Here is a 16596-nt window from a genome sequence, read left to right as displayed (position 1 = left end):
TATCTATATTATGCGATCATACTTCATTTTTGAAGTCATTCACTTTAGCGAGAAAAATAGTTCCGATTCCTAATACAATAACTTTGTCATCGTTCCTAATAACGATGTGAATATGCCAATATTGTTTGTCTGTCTGAATTAAGATAATTCTTACTATATATATACATCATTGGCATATATATTTGTTTTCAAATGGCAACAACGTATATCTATATGTCTGAAACGTGGAAATTGAATAAATCTTGGCGTTGATTTCCACGTTCAATAATGCCAATTGTATAGAAAGTCGCCAATTTAAAGAAACCGGCTGAATAAAAATTTGGATGTGACGATGCCCTGGGTACGCCAATTCATTTGCAACTGTGATAATTGGGAAAATACATAGTAGTAGTAAGAATATTATAATGTATAATAAAATACATAGTAAGAGTAGTAGTATAAAAATGAAAGTCAAAACATAGATAAATATCGTATTTGCAAAAAGCGGCATCAGTTGGGAATTTCGGAGAAGTTCAGAACGTGCCCAAATACAAACAGTACATGTTTAGGATAGGTGTCCTAAATATAATTAGTTATCAGTGACGCTTAATATTCTCTGAAATAGTCCCATTCATTACATTTGCTATTTAATTCAGATTTGTTTTAGTCAACCATTTTTATATACATTTCATACTTGAAGTTATTCACGTTATTGAGACAAATATTTGATAATTATTTCAAATAAGAACTTATATTCGTTCTAGATGTTGTTGCAATACTTACACAACTTGTATCGGTTTTGCATGTTTTACCATGAATATATAAGTCTCAAAACAATCACTCGCATATCCATTTTTGTTTACTGTTTATATTTCAAAATCGCAAATTTGACGCTAAAGTGTGTGCCAGTTTATAAAATTCCAAAGGTATTATAAACATGAAAACTAAATGAGGGTATATGCACAATGGAAGACAAGGGAAATTTTGACACATTACATAGTAGTAGTACCTATATTTTTAGCTGAGGTAGTGTGCCATTGTCAAGAAAAAACTGTGTGAAAAAGAGATGGCCTACTGTTTGAAATACAATAAAACCTGATAGATAGTTTATCAGTGTTAATTATAGTTTACTAACCTGACTTGATAACTTGGAATAACAATTTCAGCTTTAGGTCACATACAACGTAAGTCGGCCTACGGGTGACAGGTTTTACGTCATACAGGAAGGACTTCACTATTAAATCGTTATTGATCTATTATATATGTGCTTTCTGAGGACATTTTTCACAATATCTGTAGCATAACTTATCGCTTCAAATTCCTGATTAAGTGATGTGTCGAAAGTTGATACAGGCCATATGAATAAAATAAAATTGTCGAATATTATTAATGGCGGTATTCAATACTTGATCACATTATAAATCATCCCAGATAATTTATGTTATATTTTTTAATTATGTCCTAATATGGGTCAAAGACTATGTTAGCATTGGAATGTATTATTCTATTCTATTTTTATCGTTGTTTCCTGCAATTTTTCAAATGGTAAGTATAAAGTTTTGCACGCGATGATACAATACATGGAAACTTGATTAATTAAAAAATTAGCAAGCATGCGCGCGCCGACTTTGCTACTTTATTAACTGCATATATAATAAAATAAAGTCTACACACAGCCAACACCATTTGTCTCTTGAGAATAATTTCCTAGAATGTTACAGTGGTATGGTTTGACAATTTTCAGGGGGTAAGTCTCACACAGTAGGAAAACCGTCCTAACAATTTTTTTTTCGTAATCCCCGTTAATCTCGCTGGTCTGCTAATGGACTTGGCCCGCAATATTCGCATCCAGTCAAGAGCATTGTTGCGTCTCGATGTCAGTCGCGTTGTCGGTAGAGACAGTAATAGTAATAGCGACACTTCTCGCGAGTTGTGGGCTAAACTTGCACAAATCGAAAAGTGTCGGTGCCCAATAAGTAATCATTTCTAATTATCGCACCGTTTTCTTTAGGAAAGCTTGTAACTTTTTTGAATACGGTAACAGTCTGTAATCCATTAGTTTAGGGCCAAAGTGCCACACCTACCGCGAAATGCGCACGTTCCAGTTGCGCGTCATCATATTTCTACAGGAGACTGGAGAAAAAGTACGCTTACAATGGTATTTTCCTATCCCAACCATTAAGTTTTACACTCTCAATCACCAGTTTTGTAAGACGCTATTAAAGATGATTTGAGATTTTTTGTAAGCAAATAAGAGAATCTGAACCATTCGGCGTTCGCAAAACTAACTGGATACTGTGATATTTGAGTAGGATAGTGAAATGCTATCACCTACTATAACAGATGAGCACGAGTATTAAAACATACCCAACAACGAAATATTTTATTTCAAAGAACAATGATAGTAAAGAAATTTGCATTAAATAAGAACAAAAACAAGAAAACAGCGGTGGCAGAAATGGCACAGTTTAGACCCAATGACTTTTTCCAAGCATGATCATGCTTCAGCAGCACTTTACAGAATATTATACAAAGCGGCATGATATAAATATTGCAATATATAAATTAAACAGTTTCTTGGAGACCGACACTGGTTGGATCAAAATAACCTGTCTTGTGTCGTTCATCAGACGATTCCTTTCTCATTTTCATTATTTGCTGCAGAACATTGATTTCTTCTTGGTCATCTGAGACAATAAATTATCAGTCGGTAAATTATTTTTCACCAAAATGGAAATACACTTGATGCAAACATGCAAATGGCATTTCACGGTGATGGGTGACGCGAAAATACCAATGTTAGTTAGCAGCGACAACCACGATAAAAGTCTAACTTTGATACTGGTTGAATAAAGAGAAGTCGAACAATATACATAATTAGAAAGATTACTTATGTCCAAAAACAAACAAAAAAGAGACTCCGAGCACCGGCGAGGTATCAGTTATTAAAAAATATATGATCGTGATTCTTCGCTATTAATTCGAACAAGGATCAAACAATCAATCACTCAGTAAACAAATTAAATAAAAGAAGCAAGCAAAGAGAGTGAGACTATAAGTGAATTCTCTCAGCTTCTGAATGGTTCCACTTCATATATAAATACCGATCACAAAATAACGATTTAAAGCTCATTGCAAGCCAAATACTGATATTTCCCTAATTTACAAAAAACAGCAATACCTAAAAGCTATGGTTACAGACCTTCATTCAGGAGGTCAGTTGTCTCTATTATCACATTATCTTTACTAGTAAATGAGGCATAAGATGGTACAAATGGAGCTTCATCAGCTTCAGATGGAGATTCTTCAATAACTTCGTTCATTGCACTATCTGCATATGGTGTGCTGGGCGGGGTTTCGCCATAACCAAACAAAGCTTCAGGAAAGGAAAGAGAAGGAAAAAATTATTTGTTGCATATACATAGTGTTTTATAGTCAATAGATATATATATATATACACTCAGATATCAATTAAAAAAAGAAAGTGATTTTTTTACAACAACAAGGAGAAAAATACAAAAGACAAAATGATCCATAGGCATATTTCCACTTCATATCCAATAACCTACACCAACACTGATCAGCGTTACAGTACAGCATTACAGTATACCAGAAAATTTTAGAAAAATTCTTACCATCTGGTACCAAATTTGACTCCTCTTCAGGTAAATCTTGTGTTCGTCTGAGATAATGCCACGTCCATCTTTCTCTACATATTGATGAATCATATGTAGACACGCCTTTGTCTTTCCGAACAGCAAAAATATGAGAACAAGGGAGACCAGTCACAGTGTTGAAAACGCATGGGCAAGAGGATATGCTTGTAACTAGCACACCATATTTTGGACTTTTAATCGTTGATACCTCATCGTTTAGGCTCGAATCAATTTTCACCTTGGGAAAAAAATGAAGTTGTCTTTTGACAAAACTGAATGCGTATGTTGTAAGAAGGTTTTTGTATTGCATCTCTGCGATGTGAAATTCAGAAGTTATAACAGGACCTTTAACAGGAACGGTGAGTGCTCTCTGTTTTCGTTCAAGCTGAAGTGAACCAATGCTCCTCAATAGGTCATGGAAAAATTTGGGAACGGTTTGAAAATTATCACAAAGGCTTTTTACTATTTGGTTAATAGCATCCAGCCTATTGTTCTTTTGATCAAGAAAATAGGCAAATGGACATTTTAGGCCATCGACCCATTCATCCTGTACTGTGTGCCAGTTATTCATGAAGTACGCAAACAATTCTGCAGGGGCATACAATTTCAACCTCTCAAAGTGAAATGAGTAAACTTCTTGATTCTTAGCTAAAATCATTTTCTTCATAATTTTGAGACATGCATGTTTCTCTTCAACACATTCAAAACCGTTGTCTTTTTCTGAATAAATTTCACGGCGGAAATTTCTCATTGCGTGAAAATATGAGATAAACGATTCTGCATTGGGAAGATGAGACATCAAAAGGTTTCTGTTGCGAAATTCTTTGCCACAAACGGCCACAGTAATTTGTTCCCAACCTGGATTGTATTCTTTAAACTGCTTGATGAGGTAAAGTAAATTATCTTCATTCTCTTGAGTAACAAACCATAAAGAGACGATTGCAGCCTGACCATTGCCATCTGTGTTCATAACAACATACAGCGTCAATCCCATGATCTCAATTTTATGGCTAGCATCGATAATAAACACCTCAGGATAAGCTGCAAACATCTTCCTCATTTCTATAGTTTGAAAATAAATTGCTTGTGGCTTCATTCGTTCCTCATAAACTTCAGTTATGGCGCCTAAAGTGAATGAGGCCTTGTTGAGAATATCTAGGGCACGAACAGTGTATTAAAAATGTAAAAAATATAATTTGCCAATGTTTCAAATATCTATCCAGAAAAACTTCACCAGGGCACATTATGGTAAAGACACTATCATATTATATAGAAACGAGGCAAAAAATGGGCGCTCCAGAAGTGTGTGTACCAATATGGAGGTAAGAAATTTTGTTAGCCTAAGTTGTGTAAGAGACTGAAGCCTAGGGCAGGGCATATATCCACTTGGCTAACACAAACAGCCCCCGAGCTTGTAATAGAACTAAAATAAGAAAAATCGGAATAAAAATATGGCCTAACCCTAACCTGGTACACACACTATGGGAGTACCAAAAAATGTAATATCTAATCAAAGAACAAGATGACATATGAAGCTATGATATGATATCTGGGCTATTAGGGCCCAGGGACTAATTTAATAGTCATGTATACACAGTCAGGGACATAGGGCAAATGATTTTACTATATAATACTATAAAAAACACATATCAATTGGTTGTTTGTATCGTGCTTTCACCCAAGTTTAAATGGGCATCCAACTTCACCTAAATAAAATATACTAAGAAATGCAATCCTGATAGATCTACATTATTCAAGCAAAATGGGTAAATAGAATTCGGATCTCCTAAAGTATGCGCACCAAGATGGCGCACAACCTGAACTCAGGTTGTGTACAAGGTTAGGGTTCAGGTTGTGCGACATCTTGGTGCGCATACTTCAGAAGTACCTAGAATTCATTAGAAATCACTTACCATTAACTTCGTAAAATTTTTCCACAAGTTTTTTAAATTCCACTCTTTTACTGAGTTGCTTTTTCACAGTCAATAAGTCGACAAAGTCATTTTCTTCTTCTTCATCATCATCGTCTTCATCATTATCACCCAACAAATCTCCGTTCATCATTGAAAAATAATCATATGAAGGTCTGTCATAGATTTTTTTATTCCTCATTTTGGATGGTCGTTTCATTGAAGAGGGCATTGCATCAGTGTGTTTTCGTTTTTCCTAAATAGGTTTTTTTGTTGTTAAAAGATACTATCACTCTGAACAAGACTCTGTATAAGCAGCCTCTGATATATATATAGGGCGGCTAATTGATAGAAAATGATCATGCCTAAAATATTTAATTTATGCAGTGCAACAAGCCAACAACACTACTGTCTAATTTTTGAATAGTGGTAATGCTACTAAAATACTAAATAAGAAGGGGCAAATTTTAAAAACCATTCAATTCTATCTGAGATGTAAAATGAAACTCACTGATCTCTTGTTGTTACTTGTTTCCATGTCATGTCCATTATGATTAGAGGTAGAAGGTGCTTGTAGAGTGGATATGGCTTGCTCTACATCATCAATATACTGAACCAAGCGATTGTTTCCAATTGATGATACTCTGCTGGATGCTTGTCGAACAGGTCTAAATAATTCATAAGTTATGTTTATGAAACTGAAATGTATATTTAATATACTTTCCATCAAGTTCTTTATTAACAAATAAGTATGCATCAAAATGACACCCGATTATTTATGGATGCCATATTCTGATGTTTAAAGTGAGGGGTATAAACTGAAAAAGTTAACACTGGAAAATCTGTCAGGTATTTGCTCGAGCTGGCAAGTATATCTTTTTTTACAATAATAAAAACAAACTTTGAATTGTTTTATTGAGTTTGAATTATCCAATATTCACCTACTCTCAACTCACATATCACAATGACAGTTCAGAAGTGCATTCGAAATTGGATATTGTGAAATACAGCATGAACCAGACAAGTTCTAGTCACAATATGACTCATTTCAACTATTGCTAAGTATTTAATAACAAACTGATGAAAGTTTGATATAATTAAAGTACACTATTTACAAACAAAATTCGAAATAAAACAACTTTGAAGTTTATGAATATGAGTGGAAAGTCGCACCTGACTCTTTTCTTTTTATGCTTGGCATTCAACAGTCTATATTTTGGTGAGCATGAATGAAGAGTTCTGTGTTCTGATATTACACTAAATGTTTTCTGAAAAATATGAAAGGGTGAACACCAAAGCAAAAATACCTAATATTTTATCTTATCAGTGAAGAAAACAACATCTTATAGTTTCACTGGAAACACTTAGAATTACCCTTTTTTTTTCTCAAATTTGGTTTGAATACTGGCTCAACGGTGTGGCGACGTGGCACATTGTTCTAAGCATTAGGGATACGCTCGCCACTGTGCCTCTGATTACCTTGTGTGGGTTCGCCCAACATGGACTGGTAACTCAACGAAAAAGCCATTGTTCACCATATGATTAAGCCATTTTACCGACTTTCTCTCCCACGGGGTAAAATGTAATTCCTATCCTATCCGTTTAAAAGCAAACTTTACAATAAAAAAAATAATAATACCAAAATAGGTTAACCATAAGATAAGCTTAAAAAAAGTATTGATTACTACCGAGCCGGTACATCCAATAACAATAGCTTAAGTTAGTATACATAACAACACAATGTCATAATGCATCTTCCTTATTCACCTTAGAAACATCATGATTGTGTACATCGCATATTCTTCGAACCTCAAGCAACTGGAAATCATCAGAAAGACCAATTCTTATTTCTGCTTTGCATTTCTCTGGATTTTTTTTCAAGATCTCCGGAAGAACTGACCTACTATGAATGATTTAATAAATTCATAGTCAACAACCGTTTTAAAATACAGTACTTAAGAGAAGTAAAGAACTTGAAATTTAGATTGTATTTTTTCTTATATGATATTTCCCCTGTAGCGAAAGTAAAATTTAACCATATATAATTAATTTTTGCTGCATGAAGAATGAATACGAAATATTGAATTTATTTCAAAATTGGAATTAAATTATTTTCATAAATTTTAAAATACTAAAATAGCCATGTTAAAATACAGCATAGTAAAAAATATATGGAATTATTAAGGAACTAATAGAAAATCCCTCTCCTGATAACAGAAATGGCGTCATAAAAAAAGATTGAATAATTGAGATATAATACATGATATGCTCAATGCATTCATATAAAATGCTTAGCGGAAACACAATTGAAAAGATTAATTTTTTTGTGCAAATTTTTTAACTTTTTTTTATCAAAATCTGGTTGTATCAAAGCAAAGACTTGTAAATTGAGACGAGATGAAGAGATTAATATACCATCCCGAGTAGTTTAGTAACATTTAAAAATTTACAATACAAATTTCACAAATACATTTTTCCTGTAAATACATTCTATAACATAACAATATTTGACTCACCGCCCAGTGGTTTTTGCTTTTTGGGAATCTCGCCTTCCAAACACACAAATATAAAGGATACTGTGGTAGACAAGATCAGGATTCGCCAAACGCGCAACTCTTGGTCGTTTTTTCACGGCTCCTTTCAATGTCACAGAATCCCGCATGTAAAGAAGTATTTCAGATTCATCCTGGACTCTATCGATAGTTTTTTTAAGGTCTTCAAAACAACTGAAAGTGTCTCCAGCCTCTATCCCAACAAACCTTTTTCGTCGTTGCATTACTTCAATAGAAAAATATACATAGGCCTATATCCACATTGCAATAGAAATGTATTGAGAATTGGGATCATTTATATTTGCAAAAAGTTGATGAAGCTAAGTCACGAAGTTGATTAACGGGCATTTGTATAACATGACTCAATCTTCTTTTTCAGACTTGGCCTACTTCAATCAACCAAATTAATTTTTGTTAGGCATTCCCAAAAGAGCAAAAGCTAGCGCAATAAAAGAAACTGTCCCTATGTTTACATGATATATTTGTCTGTTTGGTTTCACCTCAAAAGTGCTTGGCAGTTGGTTTTACATCAGAATTTCTTGCTGTATCTGCAGTCTGCACTTTACAACCACATAACCAAAATAACTTTTGTATATACCAGCGGTCACCAAAAGGGGGCACCTGGGGGCCATTTGCTAAGTGCGCCCTGAAAATTAAAAGAGTTGTGTTGAACGTAACTAATAAATGATTGAATATTTTACATATTGTATTTATTATGAATGTTTTGTTTCTTATTTTAAATGTTGTGTATATGAATTTTACCTTTCTATGTTGTCTACTTTTTGTTATCTAGTGTCTGTATGTAGACACTACTTGCTGCTTTCGCAGTTCATATTTCTGTATTTGTCTGCTGAACCAAGTTTAGCGAACATGTGTGATTTTTCAGTACTACAAAGCAAAATCAGGCAGAGATGAGGAAGAATAGTTGATATTGCCTATTTTCTTCAAGCCAGCATGTTTTCACATTTTGAAAGGCATAAATAAAGCACACATTAACAATCACAAAATTGAGTTTTATTTGAAGGCAGCAATTATTGTTATTTTCGTGTACCGGTAAGTGCCCCGTGGGTTTTCCACCTGATAATTTGGCGCCGCATGAACGAACAAAAAGGGAACCGCGTGTCTCAAAGATGAAATATCAGAATAGATTACTTCAAAAACTCAATCTTCATGATCTTTTAAACTATTTTCTATGTTTGATAATCTGGAATGTTTTTAATGCTTAGCGTATACCATCTGACCGTGTACGTGTGTATTTATATTTTATGATTCACTATAACATTCTGGAATTTCAGAATTTGATGATGAGCGGTGACCGCACAATTGCATCGTGATCATCCAAGACTACCGCTTAAACTTTGTGCTCATATTTATATTTTTGGTTTCCAATAATGAAAAAAACTCTCTCTCGAATCCATTTTACCTATCTCTAACCCTGGGTACGGACAGCGAGAAAAGGCACCATTAGAAACCTTACCTGGCGCGAGGGTGTGATTGTTCTGATTGGGACTCGGAAGCGTACAATCAGGGTTGCCAGACCCCAGCGATCAAAAAAAGCCAAATCAAGACATAAAAAAAGCCAGAAAAAGCCAATAATTTTACTAAGTACAAAAGCCCCCTGAGTTGTCAGATTTTAAGCGCTTGGCAATGTACCGGTACTGATGATGATGTAGAGCCATCAGTTCATTCGGTGAGGCACACAAATAGAAAGTAAAGTTCCTATAGAACTGTAGAAAGTAAAATAAATATCAAGCGGACAGCATCATTTTACCATTCAATATATACAACACAGGGTGTCGCCTCAGTCTGTCAGTATGTAATATACCGGTATCTATATGTTTCTACTTAAACTTGTGATATACCTTAAAAAATTCTCCCTATATCAGTATATCGTGCTTTACAAAAAAATTTTTTCCTTTTAAAATTTATAAACCATCAATTTTATTAAAAAATTATCTAACCCCCTGCCGCTCACAGGTGGACCACTGATATCTAATTCAGTAGTTTTAGCGTAGTTAATCACATCGTTACTGCAATTGCAGAATTAAACTAAAGCTCACATTAACCATATCAGGCATAATGAAAATTAAGTTATACAACTATTTTTTGGAAACAGAATGTAAAACTGACAAATAGGCAAAACTATAAAATCGAGGCAAGGTTTACAACCCTGCTTGAACATCTGTCTGAGCAGCTGCAGAAACTGCATTTATTTCTTATTGGGTAGGATATGGTTGAGAGTTAATGTAACAAACAAGGAAATCGATGCTCCAGGAAATCCTAATGTTAAGTAGCTGAGTACGTTGTTACACACTGAATATTGTATTTCATATGATTTCAATAATAGACACTAGAATAGACTTGAAAAAACGCCAAAAAGCCAAACGGAAATTCTGACGCCAAACGCGTTTGAAAAATGGCAAATTTTGCGTAAAAAAAGCCAATATGGCAACCCTGCGTACAATCCATTGAGGTGTATTTATAGTGTACCATGTTAGTAGTGTCTCAATAATTCCCACTAGTGGCGAACTCGGATCATACCGAATGTATACTCGACTTATATATCTTGCGCGTTAGCCCAGACCCCGGACATCATGCGCAGGCCAAGTTGTGAATTGTAATATGCATCCTAAATATACCTTTATAACTGTATGAGCGAGTTGAATCAGAGACCAAATTCCATTATTTCTTATCGCTCGATCATTTTGAGATCGCCTACCGGTACCTACGTATCAGGTATCGTTTTTCACTATCGTTATTGCAGTCCAAAGGTCATGTCTGCGTGCAGAAATGTGGTGGATAAGCCGAAAGGAAAGTCTGAAAGTGTTGCAATGTAAATTCCCAGACTGTGAATGAGGCTCTAATTAATAAATTAATGTACCTGGGTTACGATATTTGCTTTATATTTATGGTATTGCAGTATTGGAAATATTTTCATGAAACGGTACCGGTACAATTCTGCAACAACTTCAATTTTTCTGACAAGGATTTCCCTTTTTAAGTCAGACATTTTTTAAAACATTCAGTATAGTTTAGCAATAATCATGGTACCGGTATAGCCTGATAGCGATACTGGTAGACAATATTTTCGACGTGTTCGGATTTTTAAACACTTTGTCAAGTCTCAGATCTCAGACTTAAAGTACGGCACACTTTACAGATCGAGAGACAATCTCTCGTTTTAGAGAAACCTATTTTAACGGTGATCGAATATCCCTCCTTCGATGGACGTCTGGCGGATTTTGTCTCCCGATATCGATAAATTGAAGCTGCGCAGTAAACTAACAAAAAGCGCAATCTAAAACCATCACCATTGAATTCCTCGTGAAAAAATAATCAGATCTACCGATGTAAAAAAAATTTTACCAGTGCGTTCGAGAGAAATGAGCAAAAAACGATTGACGGCGTGTGACGTCACTGAATTTCAATCGACGCACGCAGGCACGCATCGGCCGTTCCTCGACGTAAACCTTGGCGTGCCGTGTTTCTCTCATTTTCAATGTAGATAGGATGGCGTGTTAACGATAATAAATGGATCAGAGATAATAAAAATTACATTTTGATAACACACAATCGATAAACAGTAAAATTAATGCCTCGATATAGCATTAGATGAATTAGTTCTAAAGCAATAATTTAATCTAATGCCGCAACGAGACATTCATATGCCGAAAAATGTGCAACTTGCGTAATTTATACAAGAATAGATCGGCGAAAAACGAGAATCAAATTAGCAAAATAACTTAATATAATGCCACATCGATGTATTCATATGCCGCAAATGTTCAGTTTGCATTATTTATACTAGTATAGATCGGTAAAAAACAAGATTCAAAATAATATAATGTCCCATCGATACATTCATATGCCGCAAATGTTTAACTTCGAAAGTTACGGTATACGAGAATAATTTAATTCAATGCCACATCGAGGCATTCATATGCCACAAATGTTGATCTAAACGAAAATAATTTAATTCATATGCCGCAAATGATCAACTTGCGTAATTTACACAATAATAGATCGGCAAGAAACAAGAATCAAGTTAGCAAAATAATGTAATATCATGCCGCATCGATGTATTCATATGCCGCAAATGTTCAATTTGCGTAATTTATACTAGTATAGATCGATGAAAAACAAGATTCAAACTAATATAATGCGGCATTGATACATTCATATGTCGCGAATGTTTAACTTCGAAGTATACGGAATACGAGAATATTTTAATTCAATGCCACGTCGAGGCAATCATATACCGCAAATGTTAATTTGCGTGATTTATGCAAGAATAGATAGGTGAAAAACAAGAATCAAATTAATATAATGCCGCATTGATGCATTCGTATGCCGCAAATGATCAACTTGCGTAGTCTGTGAAAAACAAGAATCAAATTGGCAAAATAGTTTAATCCAATTAATCATCGAGGCTTTTATTTTACTATGGATTGTTGACGCTCAAATTTAAATAAAAATCTGGAATATAATTATTAAATGATATCGTAATTCGTAATCGTTGTGCGTTCTGGAAGTTTCAGTTCTAAATAACCGAAGATGCTATGTTAAATTGTTGTAATTACAGGTATTAACGGGCATACAAAGTTTCACTATCGATATTAATTTAACTATTGAAAAAAAAACTTCGATATCGTGCATCGTTTTGACTTCGTTATACGACAATTCAAACGATGTCATGTAGTCACAAACACTTATAATAAAATTAGTTGGACTCGTAGACGTATTAATCGAAACGCCTAATTTTGTAATCTCTTGATATTATTTAAAAGTAATTATTTTATTCACAGACGTTTGCATTTACGCGACATTATTTTAATTAGGCACTACCAACAGTAGACTGAATATAATGATTCAGAAATACATCGTATATCTAACCATAAATAGGTCAGTATACATCGGTAAAAAAACGAAAATCAAATTAGCAAAATTCGAGAGCCGTGCCGATCTGTGCGTGACTTTCTTTGACGTCATATCCAGACATCTGACGTTCTCACGCATCGAGCTCGCAGACGACTCGACGCCCCCCGTTTCACAGACGCCTATTCATATTTTGGCTCTTCCGGAATGTAGACGCAAATCCGGATTCGGGATAGTGTGCCGTACTCAGAAGTTTATGTTTACCCATCAATATTGAAATTAAGGTCTGAAGGTTAGAAAATTCATATTTCAGTATCTAATATTTCTATTGTCATCCCAGATTTCCCCGAATGAAGGATCTTCTACTAGTCTAGCGCAGCCAAAGAAAATGCCGTAATGTTAACTGATTTAAATAATACAGTAATACCAAACAAAAATGCTGTAATGTTAACTGTTTAAATAACGCCAACAAAAATGTGTTGTGAAAAAACAGTTGAAATTTCAATTTATTTTTTAAAATGAAAGTCTGTATTGAGCAGAACGCTATATCGTATTTGGCATGAGACATACCTTTGTCGTTGAAAATTGAATAGGTTTGATTTTAAATAAACTCGTCTGTCAAGAATTTGATTTTGCGCCAGACAAAGTTTTTTTAAAAAAAAAATATAAAATTTTACATCACATTTTGTTTGGCCTTATTTAAGCAGTTACGAAGTTCACTTCGCGAGACCTCTTTTACCAGTAGTCTAGTAGAAGTGACGTTCTTCTCCATTATACAGGAAATTATTGTATCCTACTTTGATTTTTTCGAGCATATAGACTAATTGGTAGAAATTAGTAAATACTGAAATATTTCTTGTACTGTTTTTGAAATTTCTTTCCTAATTTTTTCTTGACTCCTAGACATGAGGTAGTTTTTATGTTCAACCTCCATTCTGTCATTGCATTAATACCGTACGCAGCAATACAGTTGCCTATATGGTTACACATTCGTAGATGTGCGGTTATGTGATAAATTTTTTTAATCCTCCTCATTTCTAGTTAACTTGTGACCTAATAAAAATGATGACGCTCCTTATAGGTCTGATTTTCACACACTTAACACTTTAACATTTTTATTAATTCATATTGACAAATCATGAATGATCATATTTATAAAGGCAGAAATGTTAGAAATAGGTATAATTTGGTGGTAAATATATGGCCTAAAATACAGCATTTTCAGATATTTTTAATACAGATATTTTTAATGAAAAAATACAGATATTTTTAATAAAAATAAACAGTATCAGAATATAGTATGCTGGTATATTGGATTACCAAGCTCTGCATTTCTAATTAAAGATTTATGGTTGAAATTAATATATTATCACATCCCTGCATCCAGCAAAAATTATTTTTGTTCTTATGTTAATTGCTATTCTTCCATATTCACATCTGTATTTCATGTAAAACAGAATTAGGTTAGTCTTCCTGAGTTTCAAACATCAGTTTTTCCTTCCTTATTTTTCAAAATGGCCGAGCAAAGTGCATGGAAAAATTTTATTGCTGGAGGAGTTGGCGGTGTTTGTGCTGTAGCCAGTGGTCATCCTCTTGATACCATTAAAGTTCGTCTTCAAACTATGCCTGCTCCCAAGCCTGGTGAAGCAGCATTGTATAGAGGTACTTGGGACTGTTTTATCAAGACTGTTAAGAATGAAGGCCCTAAAGGATTATATAAGGGAATGGGTGCTCCCATCGTTGGCGTTACTCCAATCTTTGCTCTTAGTTTTTTTGGCTTTGGTGTTGGAAAAGATCTCGTTCGTTCAGTAACAGGAGACCAGTCTGAGAAACTTTCATTGTCGAAGCTTTTCGTTTCTGGAGGAGTCGCTGGTGTATTAACCACTGTCATAATGGCACCAGGTGAAAGAATTAAATGCCTCTTACAAATCCAACAAGGATCAGGAGAGATTAAATACAAAGGACCAGTTGATTGTGCAAAAAAGCTGTACCAAACTGGTGGTATTAGGAGTATTTACAGGGGAACGATTCTTACTCTCTGCAGAGATGTACCAGCAAGTGGTATGTATTTTGCCAGCTATGAATGGCTTAAGAACGTTCTTACTCCAGCTGGTAAAGACCCCTCTGAACTGAGTGTAGGAAGTGTGCTTTTTGCTGGTGGAATGGCTGGGATTTTCAATTGGGCTGTTGCTATACCACCTGATGTCTTGAAGTCAAAATTTCAGACCGCACCTGATGGAAAGTACTCTGGTGTAATGTCTGTTGTTAAAGATGTGATGCGTACTGATGGTTTCAAAGGAATGTATAAAGGTTTTGTACCTGTTATGTTAAGAGCATTCCCAGCTAATGCTTGCTGTTTTATGGGTTACGAACTTGCACTAAAATTCCTGAATAAACTTGTACCTCCGTCCTAATAAGTAATTTTTATGTCGATAGATTAATTTCTTAGTATTGTCAGATTCACCAGTTATTTTTTCCAATTACAATGCAAAAACTTAGTTTCAGTTTCAATTATCTTCACCAAAAGATTAATATTCTGAGGTGTCTTATATTTTTGAATGTTCTGCATGTTCCACGGATCAGAAAAAAACATAATTTGAGTCTTATGATTTTGATATATTTCCTATTTCAACTATGACCTTCATGGCTGAGATAATTTATGTTTAGTTGTACACTAGGCAAGGCCATAAAAGTAGTCCAGTTTTCCTCATGTGTACTCTTCAATTACAGGAATGTGCAAAATTTGAAATTGGTGTACTTTGCAGCAAAATTATGTTATATAGCAAAATACCTAAATGATAATTTTGCTGTTGGAAATGCAAATTTTATACAAAAAAATTTTCAGAAATCAATATAGAATTAATTTGAATTTTGAACACCATTTTGAACTGTTACATCTGTAACTGTTCTGTTATCAATGTTAGATACTCTCATTCTCTCACTTTTTTTGTGTACTTTGTACTAAAAGTATTTCAATACGTTTACTAATTTGATAGGAGGTTATTAACTTATTATGCATTCAAATTTAGGTTTATGCTTTTTTAGGAAATTTTTTATTAATTTATTTTCTTAATTAAATGCATATATACATAGCATTTATATGACAATACCAAAAGTGCTATCATCATAAGTTACGGTTGATTTCAAGTTTGTTCATTTTGCAAAAGTAGAATTTGATTCTTAGAATTGATGGTTATGTGTCATTGCAAACTTCTGTCTTCTCAATATAGAGCTCGAGAAAAAGTTTGAACTAGATAACTGTATAAAAGATTATTTTTTGTGTTAAAGTCTTCTGCGATATTTGATTGGTTCATGTCATTATTATACTCACAGTTATGGACTTTTGTAAGGAACTGAAACATATAATAATGGAGCTTTAGTAAAATTGTACATCATATATAGGTTATAGCCTTTTGATGAAAGTATAGTTATGTTTTCATGGAATATTAGAAAGAGGTATTTAGCATACCAGCCGATCTAACACCTTAAAATATTTCGCACTGCTTCTCTTTCCTAAATTGCTGAACTTTTGACAGTCTTATGTCTTTAATTTAATTAATAAGTGTTAATGACTGTGATGATGAACCTATTGGTGGTAATTCAAGTTGATTTTGTTGCAGATTG

General features: G+C 34.1%; 2 protein-coding genes across 4 annotated transcripts; one reads left to right on the top strand and one right to left on the bottom strand.

The window, feature by feature from the left end:
* Positions 1–2335: 2335 nt before the first annotated feature.
* LOC120342897 (uncharacterized) lies at positions 2336–8588 on the bottom strand. 3 transcript variants are annotated; one of them, XM_039411943.2, is made up of 8 exons: positions 8062–8588; positions 7313–7448; positions 6719–6813; positions 6057–6213; positions 5549–5801; positions 3615–4760; positions 3161–3355; positions 2336–2666 (listed from the first exon to the last, which is right to left on the bottom strand). In XM_039411943.2, exons 1-7 carry the CDS (start codon positions 8319–8321, stop codon positions 3174–3176), a joined length of 2229 nt encoding a protein of 742 aa, XP_039267877.2. In that variant the 5' UTR covers positions 8322–8588; the 3' UTR covers positions 2336–2666; positions 3161–3173. The 3 variants fall into 3 exon arrangements, with proteins under 3 accessions (XP_039267877.2, XP_039267873.2, XP_039267872.2); XM_039411939.2 differs by having other exon boundaries at positions 3182–3355; positions 7313–7445; positions 8062–8587; XM_039411938.2 differs by having other exon boundaries at positions 3182–3355; positions 8062–8585.
* Positions 8589–14412: 5824 nt separating this feature from the next.
* Positions 14413–16593, top strand: LOC120341960 (mitochondrial carnitine/acylcarnitine carrier protein-like). Its single transcript, XM_039410579.2, has one exon. It carries the CDS (start codon positions 14487–14489, stop codon positions 15384–15386), a length of 900 nt encoding a protein of 299 aa, XP_039266513.1. The 5' UTR covers positions 14413–14486; the 3' UTR covers positions 15387–16593.
* The last annotated feature ends 3 nt before the right edge of the window (positions 16594–16596 follow it).

This window comes from Styela clava, chromosome 3 (genome assembly GCF_964204865.1).
Source record: "Styela clava chromosome 3, kaStyClav1.hap1.2, whole genome shotgun sequence".
In the NCBI taxonomy this organism is placed as follows: Eukaryota; Metazoa; Chordata; class Ascidiacea; order Stolidobranchia; family Styelidae; genus Styela; species Styela clava.
The sequence above is the reverse complement of the archived record's forward strand: the minus strand, read 5'-3'. Positions and strand labels throughout refer to the sequence as shown.